Source organism: Sus scrofa, chromosome 15 (assembly GCF_054392235.1).
Source record: "Sus scrofa isolate SSC_HxYL_T2T_F1_AM1 chromosome 15, Sscrofa_HxYL_maternal_Yorkshire_Landrace_v2.0, whole genome shotgun sequence".
In the NCBI taxonomy this organism is placed as follows: domain Eukaryota; kingdom Metazoa; phylum Chordata; class Mammalia; order Artiodactyla; family Suidae; genus Sus; species Sus scrofa.
Genome location: NC_139397.1, coordinates 29,959,482 through 29,976,605, shown reverse-complemented (window position 1 = coordinate 29,976,605; position 17,124 = coordinate 29,959,482). Strand labels below are relative to the sequence as shown.

General features: G+C 38.8%; 1 protein-coding gene across 6 annotated transcripts in view; it reads right to left on the bottom strand.

Annotated features, from left to right (window-relative positions):
• Positions 1-3,004: 3,004 nt before the first annotated feature.
• MCM6 (minichromosome maintenance complex component 6) overlaps positions 3,005-17,124 on the bottom strand; it is a 54,375-nt gene continuing 40,255 nt past the window's right edge. For 2 of the 6 annotated variants that reach the window (XM_085001336.1, XM_021075844.2), the window contains exons 14-17: positions 13,035-13,170; positions 12,079-12,234; positions 8,354-8,493; positions 3,005-3,777 (exon numbers count right to left, since the gene is read on the bottom strand). In XM_085001336.1, coding sequence (XP_084857462.1) covers positions 3,661-3,777; positions 8,354-8,493; positions 12,079-12,234; positions 13,035-13,170 — 549 coding nt within the window. In that variant the 3' untranslated portion in view covers positions 3,005-3,660. Of the gene's footprint in view, positions 5,052-5,399; positions 6,954-8,137; positions 10,432-10,822; positions 12,235-13,034; positions 13,171-17,124 lie in introns of those variants that run through there. The other 4 variants (XR_014830557.1, XR_014830554.1, XR_014830555.1 and 1 more) reach the window with 4 other exon arrangements.

The following is a 17,124-nucleotide window of genomic DNA, read 5'->3' as shown; positions in this document are numbered from 1 at the left end:
TAAATGTAAGAAAAGACACCATCAAACTCCTAGAAGAGAACATAGGCAAAACATTCTCTGACATCAACTGTACAAATGTTTTCTTAGGTCAGTCTCCCAAAGCAAAACAAATAAAACCAAAAATAAACAAATGTATCCTAAGCAAACTTACAAGCTTTCACACAGCAAAGGAAACCATTAAAACAAAACAGAACAAAAAAAAAAGGAAACCTATGGAGTGGGAGAAAATAGTTGCAAATGATACAACTGACAAGTTTGAAACTATTATATATACATACATATAAACAACTTATCCAACTCAACAGCAAAAATAAACACAACAACCCAAACGAAAAATAGGCAGAACTGAATAGACATTTCTCCAAAGAAGATATACAGATGGCCAACAAGCACATGAAAAAAATGCTCAACATCACTAATTATTAGAGAAATGCAAATCAAAACTACTATGAGGTATCACCTCACACCAGTCAGAATGGGCATCATTAACAAGTCAACAAATAACAAAGGCTGGAGAGGGTATGGAGAAAAGGGTATCCTCCTTCACTGTTGGTGGCAAGGTAAATTGGTATAACCACTATGGAAAACAATATGGAGGTTCCTCAGAAAACTAAATATATAACATATGACCCAGCAATCCCACTCCTGGGCATATATCTGGACAAAACTTTCCTTGAAAAAGACACATGAACCCCTATGTTCACTGTAGCACTATTCACAATAGCCGAGACATGGAAACAACCTAAATGTCCATTGACAGATGAATGGATTAAGAAGTGGTATATATACACAATAGAATACTACTCAGCCACAAAAAAGAACAAAATAATGCCACTGGTAGCAACATGGATGCAACTAGAGACTCTCATACTAAGTGAAGTAAGTCAGAAAGAGAAAGACAAATTCCATATAATATCACTTTTATCTGGAATCTAATACACAGCACAAATGAAGCTAGCTACAGAAAATTAACTCATGGCTTGGAGAACAGACCTGTCTGCCTGGGGGCAGGGGGAGTGGGGGTGGACTGGGAATTTGGGGTTAGTAGATGCAAACTATTGCATTTGGAGTGGACAGGCAATGAGATCATACTGCAGTGCACAGGGTATATCTGATCACTTGTGATGGAACATGATGGAGGATAATGTGAGAAAGTAATGTGTGTGTGTATGACTGGGTCATTTTGCTGTACTGAAGAAATTGACAGTACATTTTAAATCAACTATAATAGAAAAAATAAAATTCTTAAAAAAAGGATGCATGATATGATTTCAGTCTTCTTAAACTCATTATTATTTGTTGTATAGCCCAATACACAATCTATCCTGGAGAATGTTCCATGTGTTTGAGAAGAATCTGTATTCCATTGCCTTAGGATGGAATGTTCTGCCTATTTCTGTTAAGTATATGTGGTCAAACATATTATTTTAGGTCAATGGTTCCTTACTGCTATTCTAGCCAACCTCTTCTTTGATGAAAGCAGGATGCTAAAGTCCCCTAATACTGTTTTGCTATCTCTTCTCCCTTAGGTCTGTTAGTATTTGCTTTATATATTTAGATGCTCCAAGGCTTCATTTGCACATTTTCATTTTGGGGCCACACCTGTGACATGGGGCTGGGGGTCAAATAAGAGCTGCAGCTGCTGGCCTACACAACAGCCACAGCAGTGACAGATCTGAGCCACATCTGTGACATGTGCTGCAGCCTGCAGTAATGCCAAACCCTTAACACACTGAGTGAGGCCAGGGATTGAACCTGCATCCTCAAGGATACTAGTCAGGTTATTAACCCACTGCACCACAATGGGAATTCTCATACATTTTTCTTTTCTATGTGTCTTGGAGATACATTTCTATTTCAAACGTCTTGGTTTTCCTCATTTTAGTTTGTACAACCTACAGCATAGGTGTATCACAATTTATGCAGTCATTTCCTTATTGATGAACATCTGTTGGGATTTGGTTAAAAATAAATGAAATTTTTTAGATCTGTTAGCAACTTAAAATACTTAAGACTTTCCATTCATAAACAAGTAACATCTATCCATTTACTAAAATACTTGTCTAATTTTCTTCATAAAGATCTTGGACATGCTCCATCATCCATTAGCCACTTCACTTCCCTGACCAGTAACATGTAGAGGAAAGAGGTGTGTGAAAATGTAAGCGCACTCAGATGAAAAAAAAACTGATTTTAGTTGTATTGATGGTCTTATTTTGCTCCAGAATCCCCACTCTTTAACAGCAGAAATGAGGAGAGGACAGGTTCACCACAAAGGAAATCATCTTTCCTGGGCTACACACTATCCTTTAGTTCAATATTTGATCAAATTCAAATTCAAATTCCTGTCAAGCTCTTTCTCTTTTCAGAACCTCCCCACCCCATTTTCTTTATCAAGCTTGAATTCAGTGCAGGGAGGGGGCTCTTTCTTGTTGTCTCCTGGGTTTTCACTACTTATTCTTCCTATCACCTGTTACAGAATGAAGTCCATGCCTTATACTAGCATCTCCTGTCTCAACAGGAAGCCTGAATCCTGTATACTGAGATTTCCTTGTCCCAATTGCCTCTCCTACAGCCATTACTAAGAACAGTTTTCACAGGAGCTTATATCCTGTATCCACCAATTGCATAACTTCTTGATCCATTTCCAGTCTCCTATACCCTTCTGCTTTCAAGCCATTGGAATGTGAAGTTTCTATTAGTGAACTCATACACCACAGAAAACATTTCCCAACTGGCCTCACAGGCCCCAGAATATCACCTGTTGTCAAAAGCTACAACAAGAGGAACTTCTACATCATGAACATACTGATCATAGTTAAACCTCAGGGACTGTTAGTATTATAAAAAGCAATACTTTGTTCCTAGAAGAAAGCCCTAAAATTTAGAAGTGGTTTATAATATAAAAAATGACAAACTATCACTAAAAAAAGCAATTAGAAAATAATTGTGAGAGCTTGCTATGATAGAGAAGTTTAAAAAATTAAAGTGTAATGAAAAAAAGTATAATAAACCTTTTATTTTCACAAACTATCTTAAATCAAAATAAAACAAAGAGAATTGGAATTAACCTCGAAAAGTCATCTCCAACACGTTTTACATTCATATTAACAAATTTTAATAAGGACTTCTCTTCACAGGAACCTATTCCTACATGTTTACTATAATGCTGTGTTTCTACCCTCTTGCCCCATATCAAGCAAAAAGGGAAAGACTCATTTTCATGAATAAATGGAAGCATTAATTTTAGTAGACTAGAAATATATCCAATAGACAACAGCAGAAAAAAGTCACTTTGGTGGAAAAAAGCAGGGGTTGGCAATTTTAAAAAGTTATTTCCCCAATAAGATAACACACACTGTAAAAGCAATGAACCTTTTCCTACACATGAAAACAAAGGTCTTAGTTATAAGAACAACACATAATTGTCATCAAACTTCATTCAGACAAGAAGCACACTAAACAAAAGGATAAAAACTGTGCTGGTATAAAAGTATATGACAAAAATGAGACACACAAGACCATCAAGTTGGTTTTTCTTCCTCAAAGTGTATCTTCTTGAAGCATCACTCCCAGAAGCATTTCTCTGGCCAGCAGAACTCCATCCAGACTCCAGGCTATAGGTAGAGGACCCCATTTTCTCTGGTTACCTTCAATAGCTCAATCTTCAAGCAAGTAGTTAGGGTTAACGACCAAGTAGGGGTCTTCTTCATAGCTCTCACTTCCTTCTGTGGAGCCTTTCAATCCAGCTTGGGTGAGCTCAATTAGAACATGATCCTATCAAACACAAATGTTTGTTCTCAGGTCTCCATCAGTATTATAAGAATGCCCAGGTATACAGGCTTGGCCTTTCTTCTGAATGTTTGCTGTTAACATTTTCTTTCACTTCCCCCAACAAATTCAGAAAAAGAACTATATCTTAAAATCACTATCAAGTTTCTGCTCAAATAGCTTCCCACTAGGATATAGACCTTTTCATATCATAAACCTCTTTTAGAAATTAAGAAATATTTCAGTAAGATCAACAGACACTGTGCTTTTAATCAGGTCCCCTAGCATATTACATCAAGTACTTGTAAATTTAACTTCAAAAAAGATAAAACATAACATATGAATTTTATGACCATTCAACTCTATAAAACCCTCTGACATGATGCAAGATAGTAGGAGAAAAAGAGTGTGTGTGTGTGGGTATATATATATGTATGTATGACTGGGTCACTGCTGTACAACAGAAATTGACACAACACTGTAAATCAACTATACTCTAAAAAAAATAACAAAAACCAAGTAAAAGCTGCTTTTAAAAATTACAATAAATCTTTGCTCTTCTAGTTTAAGACCTTGGCAAAAAAAAACAAACCCTCTGATAAATATGTTTATCATTCTAATAAAAGTGTTTAATTTTACTTAATATTATGCTCATTTTTAATTACTGGCCACTGAATTCTTTCATATACCATCCATTTGTAATTCAGTTAGAACTAGAATCTAAAAATAAATAACATGAAAAAGCCTTCCCTCTGATCTATTAATAAAAAAATTATTTAATTATAAATTTGACACCAGATTTCAAGCCATTATATACCTATGTCAGTCTAATTATGTCCACAAATGAGAAAGACTCCTACCCAAGGCCCATACCAAGGAACCTAGGATATAGTGATTGATCGTAAGAAGGTGGAAAAATCCCATAGAATGAACACTAATTCCGCTGAGACTAACTGGACTTTTTAAGGAAACACTTTATATACTAAAACAATTTCACAGAAAGCACATTTGATCAAGTATAAGTCTTCTAATCTTTTGTAGTGAGTTATCTCAGGTGTCAAACTTAAAAACATAAGCCAAATTTAAATCAGTTAATTTCACAATGTGTTCCAACGTGGATTTCTTGCATTAGTCTTCCATTTATTTACTTTTTTTTAAGGGCCACATCCACAGCATATGCAGGTTCCCAGGCTAGGGTTGAATCGGAGCTGCAGCTGCCAGCCTATGCCAACAGCCACAGCAACAGGGAATCCAAGCCACGTCTGTGACCTACACCACAGCTCATAGCAACACTGGATCCTTAACCCACTGAGAGGCCAGGGATCAAACCACCATCCTCATGGATACTAGTCAGATTCATTTTCACTGTGCTATGACAGGAACTCCCAGCATGAGTCTTTTTATCTTAGACTTGTCCCAGGGCCACTAGGGAGGGAAAGACTGGCCTGGTGCAAACACACTGCCCACCACTACATAGACATCTCTGAACATGCACTAACCCAGTTTAGCTTTATTTTATATAAATTTATTAAATTTCTAAATAGAATAGCTCTTTCTACCCCCCACATAACTACAGTCGTAGTCACATCTAGTAGTTTTTCAGATGAAAAACCCTGATGACACCTATGTTTATTTTTTTTCTTTATTTTCACTTTTTCCATTATAGTTTGTTTAGTGTTGTCAATTTTCTACTGTACAACAAAGTGACCCAGTCACACATATATACATTCTTTTTCTCACATTATCCTCTATCATAAATGACTAGATATAGTTCCCAGTGCTATACAGCAGGCTCTCATTGCTTATCCATTCCACATAGTTTGCATCTATTAACCCCAGATTTCCAGTCCATCCCACTCACACCCCCTTGGCAACCATAAGTCTGTTCTCCAAGTCCATGAGTTTCTTTTCTGTACACCTATAATATTTATACAGTGAGCACTATAAACTGAATTGCAATCTCTGTCATTTGAACAGAAAAAATTTAATCATTTAACAAATATGTGACCATTCTATGAGCCAGGTACCACTATATAGATCCTGGGGATATAGTGTTTAACGAAAAGTCCCTGCCCTCTTGGTGCTTGCTTGTTAATAAAAGACCAACTATAAACTTAAATAAGGATTACACTGCCAGGCAATGATAATAAGCACTACAAAGAAACACATAGCAGGGTAAGGGGGTGACAGTTAAGGACAAGGATGCTATATTGACAGGTTAGGCAAGAACTTCCTTTGAGAAAGCAACATTTGAGCAGACATCAGAATCGAGGCAGGAATCTGGGGAAAGAGATAATGGGCAAGTGCAAAGACCTTCATGCTTTGCGTGTTTAAAGAACATGATAAGGCCAACATTACTCAGCAGAATGGGCAAGGGGAAGAGGCTATGAAATGAGGTGAAATAGACTTGCCAGTGCAGGCTTCTGCAGGCCATAGTAGAGACTGGATTTTATTCTAAATGTGAGGAAAGGACTAGAAAATTGGACACTATGACAATTTGATTTGTTAAAAGATCTGTCTAGCAGCTAAGCAGACAGCTGCCTCAAGAGGGGAACAGGTGAGGCACCTGTGGAGATCTAGAGAGCTTGGGTAGATATGACGGTGGTGAGAAGAGAACAGAAAATACTCATACTCAAGGCAGGACTCATAGGATCTGATGCTAAAATAATTTGTCAGGGCAAAGTTTCACCACGGAATCAACGATGATTCTAAGTTGGCTGGCCTAAATCAACTGAGTAAATGAAAACACCTGAGGGACAACACTGTCTTGAACACATTAAATGTGAGGTGCCTATTAATTTGCAAGCAGGAAGCTGGCTATATACATGTGGAATTTAGAGCTGAAGATATAAATCTGCAAGTCAACAAAGATGGATTTACATTCATAGAACCAAATGAGGCTACTTACACAATGAATGTAAATAGAAAAGAGGTATGAGGACTAAGCACAGTTCTTCACTTAAAAAGTGACAAGAGGAGTTCCCGTTGTGGCTCAGTGGTTACCAAATCCGACTAGGAACCATGAGGTTGCGGGTTCGATCCCTGCCCTTGCTCAGTGGGTTAACGATCCGGCGTTGCCATGAGCTGTGGTGTAGGTTACAGATGTGGCTCGGATCCTGCATTGCTGTGGCTGTGGTGTAGGCCGGCAGCTATAGCTCCGATTAGCCCTCTAGCCTGGGAACCTCCATATGCCGCAAGAGCAGCCTTAGAAATGGCAAAAAGACACACACCAAAAAAAAAAAAAAAAAAAAAAAAAAAGTGAAAAAGAAAGACTTAGGAGAGTTCCCACTGTGGCTCAGCAATACCAAAGCTAACTATGAGTATCCATGAGGATGTGCTTTTGATCCCTGGCCCCAATGAGTGGGTTAAGGATTTGGCATTGCTGTAGCTGTGGTGCTAGCAGGCAGCTGCAAGCCTGGCAACTTCCATATGATGCATGTGTGGCCCTAAAAAAAACAAAAGGCAGGGGGCAGGGGACTCAGGAAGAAACTGAGAGGAAATAGCCAGTGAGAAGGAGTAGACACAGGAGAATATGGTAACTCAGAAGCCAAGTGAAAGAAGTATTTCTAGAAGGAGTGATCAACTAACTGTGCAGATGTAGCCTGTAAATAGGAAACACTGAGAATGACCGATGGATTTGAGTAGTAAGAAGATATGCATGTAATAGTCCTTTAAGAGAGTGGGAGAATGCCTAGGCAAAAGTAATATCATTGGCCAGTGCTGTGAGGTCGAAAAGACATAAGTAAAGAACTGTTCACTTCAGATTTGTGGCCATGAATTTAAAGTAAGAGTGGGCAGATATTTGCATGCTTTTCTCAGATATTTTTAACTGCTTAGATATAGGTTTAGCTGTAACTAAAGCTGGAGTTTTATCAAGCAAGTAATATAAAAAGATAATATATATCTGGAATCTAATATATGGCACAAATGAACCTTTCCACAGAAAAGAAAATCATGGACATGGAGAAAAGACTTGTGGTTGCCAGGGTGAAGGGGACTGGGAACTTGGGGTTAATAGATGCAAACTATTGCCTTCAGAATGGATAAGCAATTGGATTGTGCTATATAGCACTGGGAACTCTGCCTGGTCACTTGTGATGGAGCATGATAATGTGAGAAAAAAAGACTATATTTGGTATGTGTGATTGAGTCACCTGCTGTGTAGTAGAAAATTGACAGAACACTGTAAATTAGCTATAATGGGAAAAATAAAAATAAATAAAAAAATAAAAAGAGAATAAAGTTGAAGTATAAGAAAAGGTGGGAGTTCCCATCATGGCTCAGTGGTTAACGAATCCGACTAATAATCATGAGGTTGTAGGTTCGATCCCCGGCCCTGCTCAGTGGGTTAACGATCCGGCATTACCATGAGCTGTGGTGTAGGTCACAGATGAGGCTGAGATCTGGCATTGCTATGGCTATGGTGTAGGCTTGTGGCTACAGCTCCAATTTGACCCCTAGCCTAGGAACCTCCATATGCCTTGGGTGCAGGCCTCAAAAGACAAAAAAAAAAAAAAAAAAGAAAGAAAAGGTGATTATGAACTCCCAGTTAATACCAAAGAAAACATAATTCTATACATACGTAGTGGGTGAGTCGATAAATGACTTTCTCTATGATTCTCTTTTTATTTATCAGTTCTTCTTCAGAATCAATTTCTGATTCAATTTCCTTCAGGTACCAGTTAACAAGCTCACTCCTCTTTAATGCTGACTCATCCTCTTCTGCAACAACAACAAAAAGCACATTTAAAAAAGGTTAAATTATCCTTGTAGCAAACTGTATTGCCAATTCTTGTATACATAACAAGATAATGTACAGATTAAATTACTACTAACCTGTCAGAGAGCACATCTGCTCAAGTAAGGTTGGCAATTTTCCAGCATAAGCCTGAAATAACCTGTCATATTACTTGAATTAAAGTATGTGTTTCTTCAATGTGAAGAGAAAAACCTTAAAGAATAGCTATTATGAGAAACAAGTTTCTTGGGAGTTCCCTGGTGGCCTAGTAGTTAAAGATGTGGCATTGTCACTTCTGTGGCTCAGGTCACTGCTGTTGTGCAGATTCCATCTGTGGCCTTGAAATTTCTACATGTCCCAAAAATCAAAAAAACCGAACAATCACCAAAACGAATTTCTTTACACTATTACAACTTCAAAGTATGAACGTGTCAATATGCTGTCTTCAAGAGACCCACTTCAGTTCTAGGGACACACACAAATTGAAAGTGAAAGGATGGAAGAAAATGTTCCATGCAAATGGAAATCAAAAGAAAGCTGGAGTAGCAATACTCTTATCAGACAAAATATACCTTAAAGTAAAGAAGGTCTAGAATTAAAGAGACAAAGAAGAACATTATATAATGTTCAAAGGATCAACCCAAGAAGATACAACAATTGTAAATATATAGGCACCCAACATAGGATCACCTCAAAATATAAGGCAACTGCTAACAACTTTAAAAGAAGAAATTGACAATAACACATTAATAGTGGAGGACTTTTAACACCCCCACTTATAGCAATGGAAAGATCATCCAGACAGAAAATCAACAAGGAAACACAGACCTTAAATGATGCATTGGACCAGATGGACTTACTAGATATTTATAAAACATTCCATCCAAAAGCAGCAAAATACATATTCTTCTGAAGTGCACATGGAACAATTCTCTAGGACGGATAACATTCTGGGCCACAAATAAAGTCTCAGTAAATTTAAGAAAACTGAAATCATACCAAGCATCTTTTCTGACCACAACACTATACAACTGGAAATCAACAATAAGGAAAAAATGCAAAAAACACAAACACATGGAGACTCAACAACATGCTACTAAACAACCAATGGATCACTGAAAAAAATCAAAGAGGAAATTTAAAAATACTTAGAAACAAATTTAAAAATACTTAGAAACAAATGACAGCAAAGATACAACATTCCAAATCCTATGGGATGCAGCAAAAGCAGTTCTAAGAAGGAAGTTTAGAGCAATACAAGCCTACCTCAGGAAACAAGAAAAAGCTCAAATAAACAAGCTAACTTTACATCTAAAACAGCTAGAGAAAGAAGGACAGACAAGACCTAAAGGTGGCTGAAGGAAAGAAATCATAAACATCAGAGCAGAAATCAATGAAATAGAAATGAAGAAAACCACAGAAAAGGTCAATGAAACGAAAAGCTGGTTCTTTGAAAAGATCAACAAAATGGATAAACCCTTAGCCAGATTTATCAAGAAAAAAAGAGAGAGGACTCAAATCAATAAAATTAGAAATGAAAAAGGAGAGGTTACAATGGACATCACAGAAATACAAAGGATGGTAAGATTAATGCCCAAAACTTATAAACACCTCCTGCAGCCACAAACCAAAAAACAACCCCATCAAAAAATGGGCAAAAGATCTAAATAGACAATTCTCCAAAGACATACAGATGGCAATAAAATACATATTGCCTACAAGTGGAGTTCCCGTGGTGGTGCAGTGGTTAACGAATCCGACTAGGAACCATGAGGTTGCAGGTTCGGTCCCTGCCCTTGCTCAGTGGGTTAACGATCTGGCGTTGCCGTGAGCTGTGGTGTAGGTTGCAGACGCGGCTCGGATCCCACTTTGCTGTGGCTCTGGTGTAGGCCGGTGGCTACAGCTCCGATTCAACCCCTCGCCTGGGAACCTCCATATGCCGCAGGAGCGGCCCAAGAAATAGCAAAAAGACCAAAAAAAAAAAAGCCTACAAGCAATAAATGCTGGAGAGGGTGTGGAGAAAAAGGAACCCTATTACACCGTTGGTGGGAATGTAAACTGGTGCCAACAACTATGGAGAAGAGCATAAAGATTACTCAAAAAAACTAAAATTAGGAGTTCCCGTCGTGGCGCAGTGGTTAACGAATCCGACTAGGAACCATGAGGTTGCGGGTTCGATCCCTGCCCTTGCTCAGTAGGTTAACGATCCAGCGTTGCCGTGAGCTGTGGTGTAGGTTGCAGACGCGGCTCGGATCCCGCGCTGCTGTGGCTCTGGCGTAGGCCGACAGCTACAGCTCCGATTGGACCCCTAGCCTGGGAACCTCCATGTGCTGCGGGAGCGGCCCAAGAAATAGCAAAAAGACCAAAAAAAAACCAAAAATTAAAATTAGAACTACCATATGATCCAGCAATCCCACTCTTGGGCATCTATCCAAAGAAAATCATGACTTCAAAAGATACTTGTACTCCAATGTACACTCTATACAAGAGCCAAGACATGGAAACAACCTAAATGCGTTTAAACAGAGGAATGGATAAAGAAGATGCAGTATATATACACAATGGAATATTACTTGGCCATAAAAAGGAAAGAAATAATGGTGTTTGCAGCAATATGAATGGACCTAGAAATTATCATGCTAAGTGAAGTTAGTCAATGAGATACCAACATCATTATGTAGTCACTTACATGTGGAATCTAAAAAAAGGATACGATGAACTTCTTTGCAGAACAGATACTGACTCACAGACTTTGAAAAACTTACGGTTTCCAAAGGAAACAGGTTGGGGGGGGGGGTAAGCTGGGGGTTTGTGATAGAAACGCTATAAAATTGGGTTGTGATGATAGCTGCACAACTATAAATGTAATAAAATTCAGAGTTAAAAAAAAATTAACCAATGGTCAATCACCAAATGAAGCTTAAATTTTACCCCCGAATTCATCACTTTTCCCTCTGCCTTGTGTCCAATTAGAGCTTGAGAAAACTTGGATAGCATGGTAAGCAGTTAATAACAAGAAGTGTACTAGTATCTAGATATCACACTTTACCTACAGAGATACAAGGATTTTATTTCATTTCTAGTTTGGAATGTACTTGTGCTAATAGAGACTTTTGATACAGTTATTTGTCTATGAACCAGAAATACTCTAGGAGTCCATCCATTTTATTTTTTTTTTCACACCCCCCCCTTTCTTTTTTCAAGGAAAGTGCTCTCTATCCATTTTAAATAAAACCATTATAAGGAATAGCGATTTTGAATGTGTAAAAACAGTTGTTAGGTGCTTCATTACATCATCAGATCCCAAATTCGGCTTCATAAATATTAAAACAGGCCAAAGACATGGACAAGAAGGACTCCTAAATCTTTGACAATGAACTTGTGGGGAACCATCCAGGCTGGTAGACATGCTGACACTCCCTAGCAGATTTTGTTTGCCAAAGTGAGCTTGTCCAACAATTTGTCATCCCTTCTGACAAAATAATAGTCTTTAGCAATCAGAAGTGGCTTACACAAGTATAGCTAATGCAAGCAATTCAGCATGAGAGCAGCACTAGGTACAGCCTCACCTTCTTCCATCTTTCTGAGGTGAAGCACAATAAGATTAGAGATTCGGCAGTATTCAGAGAAGCCCAGCTTTAAGGAGGCTTTCGGAACTGAATCTTGATTCATGTCTTCACTATGGCCGTTGATTCCATTTACAGGAGCAGGGCTATCAGCATGACCTAAGTGAAATATTAACTGTTTGAATCTTGTTTCTGTGCCTCCAATACCCCCTTATCCAATGTCATAAATATACCACTTAACTTTTAATACTAACTTTAAAACAAGCATATAATTAACACTCATATTTAGTAATTGCGCAAATAAATTAGAAGCAACTTTATAAGTGCTATTAGTGAAGTAAAAAAGATATTTGGTATGAGACTAGACAATAAGATTTCATGATCTAAAAGTGCATCTGCATTATAGACAAATTTTTAAATTCTGTCTCTCTTAAATGTACTCGAGAAAATGTTTTTAATTCAAAAGCAAAATAATGATACAAATTAGGCCAGAGGAATTAAGTCCACTATCTCCATTTTGGTGTATTTTCTCTTTTAAGCATATATATTTTATATCAACTTTTTTTTTTTTTGCTTTTTAGGGCTGTACCTGCGGCACATAAGTTCCCAGGCTAGGGGTCGAACTGGAGCTGCAGCTGCCATTTCAACACTGGATCCAAGCTACACCTGCAACCTATACCACAGCTTGCAGCAACACCAGTTCCTTAACCCACTGAGAAAGGACAGGGATCAAACCTGCATCCTCATGGATACTAGTCAGATTCTTTACCTGCTAAGCTACCAAGAGAACTCCCTGTATCAACTATTTAATTTTATTTTAATTTGTAAAGTTAATAAAATTTGTATCATTTTCCTCCTTTTGCTACACAGACTTCATAACTATCAGTGAGTTTTTACCATGACATCTCAGAGAATATTTCAGTCTCGAACTCCAAAAGAGTCACAAACAAACACCTCACCATTGATGCCATCTGGACTCTCATCTACCTCCATCTGGGCATCTTCTTCTTGATCCAGATTGACATCAGGTGTTTCTACACGGATGATTGATTTATTCAGTAACCTGAAAGCTTCCTTCACATGTTTAGGCTGGACCTAAACCAATTAAGATGAGATAAATCAGTAAGCCAGTCTTCTTGATATACCAAACAGATTTTCTCCACCTGAAACCACAGTGGCATTTTTGCTTTCTCACAGTATCCCTCTCACACACACATAAAATAAGAGATAGCACCATAAATTCACCAGAATGGCTAAAGGACCAACAATACTAAGTGCTAAGAATATAGACAACTCTCATTCACTGCCGTTGCAAAGAAAAACTGATACAACCATTATAGAAAACCATTTTTCAGTCTTTACCAAACTGAGAACATGTATAATCCATGAGCCAACAATTCTACTCCTAGATACACACCCAAAAGATATATATAACATATATACAACAGTATATACAACAATACACATATATACTACATATATGCATCAGATGAAAAGACATGTATATGTCATTGAAAAACCAAATTGGAAAGCACCCAAATATTATTAGAAAAACAAAATAATTGTGATAGATTCACTGATAGTTTGTTCTTAACTACAACTGGAAGAAAAAAAAAAAAAGACTGAAAACAACCAAACTAATCATCATGGAAATATGGTTAGAATACTGTATTGCCATAAAAAAGGTTACCCTCAGAAGAGGTAGCACTGACTGCAAAGAAGCACAAAGAGAAGCTTTGGAGATGCTAGTCAGGAACATTCAACTTTATGATCTGGGTATAGGTTACATAAGAATGTTTACTGAAGGTAAACTGTACCCTTGTAATCTGTACATTCTCTGTTATGTATGTTTGGCTTCGAAACAAGAGCTTACTTGGAAGAAAAATGACAGGTCTATACTTTGAGGAGGGGAGATTGCAGTTAAGTACCTGTGTAAATAACCAACAGTCTCTCTAAATCTATTTCCTTGCTAATGAGCTGAGCCCCATAACAACATATAACTCAGCAGAGCAGCCTCTCTCTTCATTCTTTCTTAACATATTACCACTTGCAAGAAAACTTTAAGTCATTTGAGAACAGTTAATATCAAGACATAGCCTAGTAAACTTATTGGCTAAACCTACTACAGAAAGAATAAATTGGAAAGAGAAAAATATTGTTACATACGGTGGAAAATTAATAATCAAGGGCTGGGCTCAGATTCTCCCAAAAGCAAGTTAATGTCAGAAAAATCCACAGGAAAGTATGAGCCAAGCTGTCATTCTGGTAAGACTACAAACAAACCCTGTTGAACACAACACTCAGGAGTCAGGTAATATTATTCCCACAAACTCACCTTTGAATTTTTTGTCACTGAACTCTATGTTTCAAGTAGAGGCCAAATTTCAATCAAACATGAAATTAGGAAATCATGATTAACATTATCTCCAATGAGCCTTGAATATATTTAAGCATAAAACCAAGACTAAAAACAATGTGTGAATTAAAAGTGACAGAACACAATGTAAATGGTAAATGCCCTTAAGATAGAGGGGTACAAGAAAGCCTGACAGAGTAAATTTGTTGATTGCCTCTCGCCTGTAATAGATGAAAGTCAAAAGATCATAAATCAATCAATGGACAGGCATACTTGACTGCACAAGGGTAAATGGTAAATTATTACTTACTAAAATCAGGTAATTGAGGGAGGAGAGGAGAAAAAGCAGATGAAACATGCTAATTTTATCACTGTTCACAGGAGGGAACCAAGAGAACTAAAGGTATCATATAAAGGTATAATAATAGAAGTAACCACTAAAATAAAACACATACTTTCTGTCACAAAACAAAACCATACCTTCTTCCACAAACAAATCAAAAAAACACATCTACATGCAAAACGACTGGCAGAGAACATCTACTGAATGCTGGCAGAAGAACTTAAACCGCCACAAATGGCAAAAAACTCTTGACATTACTGGGTAGAACAAAAGCAAAAAAGACAAAGTGAGAAAAGGAATCAGGATGGGACTAGCATTCCTGAGAGGGAACAGTGAAAGAGAAAAGGACCCCACATCCTGGGAAGCCGCCTAACTGACGGAAAGATCAGCTGAGCTGGAGGGACCTCAAAGTTGCCGAGAAAAGCGCAGTAGCTGGACTGAGGAGGGCAAAGTACAGTGAGAGCTGCACAGATCATCTGTACCACTGCACTGGACACCACGGCCTGAGACGCTCAGGTGGGGTGCTGGGTGCTGAGACTTAGGCTCTGGAGTTCAGTCCCGGAGAGAGGACTAGAGATGGCTGTATAGGGACTGCCTCAGAGGCTAAGGAGCGGTGTGCCATGGGCTGGGGAGTGGAACACCATGGCAGAGGCAAACCGGGAGAAGGTCTGGATCTGCAGGAAAAGCAAGGTGCCACTGCCGGGAAGGGCAAGAGGAGGGGGAGTGGACCATAGGAATCTCCCTGTGCAGGTGTTCTCAGACTCTCAGAGGGCAGGGAGCCTCTGGTGCAGGCTCTGTTTGACAGGAAGCCACCTGGTCATCCCACAGGAGACTGTGCACTTATGTGCAGGTTATGGGTGGCTGGGCATCTCTGGTGTGGGCTAAAGGCAGTGGGGAGCTAAGTGTGACACGGTGCCTCTTGCGTGATCTACAGGCAGCAGGGACAGACTGCAGTGGTCTGTCTACCCATTGTCTAGGAGGCCAGTGGGAGGCGTGGCCTGCCACCAATGGGGTCCTGTGAGTGGGCTCCACCTGCAGCCCCAGTCACCTCTGGAGTCGGCAAAAAAAAAAAAAAAAAGGCACTGCAACCAAAAAAAAGGCACTGCAAGTTGTTGCTCTCACTCCCCTGGGAACATACCACCACCCGGCAGCTGCCACTGCAAAATGCTCTGGGCAGCGCCCAGACACTTGATCACTCTTCTGGCCCAAGACCCTACAACTAGGAGCAGTTGGTGCAGCACCTCCTGTGGGGGCTAAGTGGGACAATGTGCTTCTTGCAGGGTCTACAGGTGGTGGGGGCAAACCACCACAGTTTTCTCTGACTCCATGAAAAAACTTGCGGCCCAATCACCTCAAGTGCACCAGAGAGGAGAGCATTGTGACTGAACACCACTTGTTGCTCTCACACCCCTGGGAGCACACATGCCCTGCTGCTGCTGCCACTGTCAAATGCTCTGGACACCTCATAAATCTAAGGCTCATTACCACTTTCCAGGACCCTGAAACTAGGAGTAGCCTTCACCACCTTCCTGCTCTTAAGAGCCCAGCAACCAGGCACTGACTACTAGCCCTACCCATTGCCTCGTCTCCCTGCAAACACACTCGGCACCCTGGGGTTAACAGACTACTGAAAACAAAGAAAGAGACAGCAAATATTCAAACTCCCACACCAAAAATAAATAGTAACCCCCCAAAAAAACACAAAGGGGTGCTCTTGCATAGAATTAGTCCTCCAAGACTACAGATTGGCTTCCCTAAACTCACCATAAAAATAAAAACATAAGCAAGATGTAAGAAGCTCAGAAACCATTCCCAGTTAAAGGAACAGAATTCACCTGAAGCAGCAAACAATGAAACAGGCCTCTGCAGTATGACAGACACTGAGCTCAAAAGAGAGACAGCGAAAATACTGAAGGAATTAAGGCTGAATATCAAGGAATTAAGAGCAGATATGAACAGTAATGCAGATTCCTTTAGAAAAGAACTAGAAAACATCAGGAGGAACATAGAAAAGTTAGAAAATTCATTTGCAGAGATGTAATCTGAACTAAAGGCACTAAAGATAGAATGAATAATGCAGAGGAACAAATTAATGACTTGGAAGATAGAATAATGGAAATCACCCAATCAAGACAGCAGACAGAAAAGCAAATGAAAAAACATAAAAGCAAAATAAGAGATTTATGGGATAATATAAAGCAGGCCAATACATGCCTAATAGGAATTTCAGAAGGAAGAGCAAAAGAAAAGGGGATTAAAAATATATTTGAAGAAATTATGTCTGAAAATTTTCCAAATCTAAAGGAAACTGATATAAGATACAGGAAGCACAGAGGGCTCCAAACAAGTT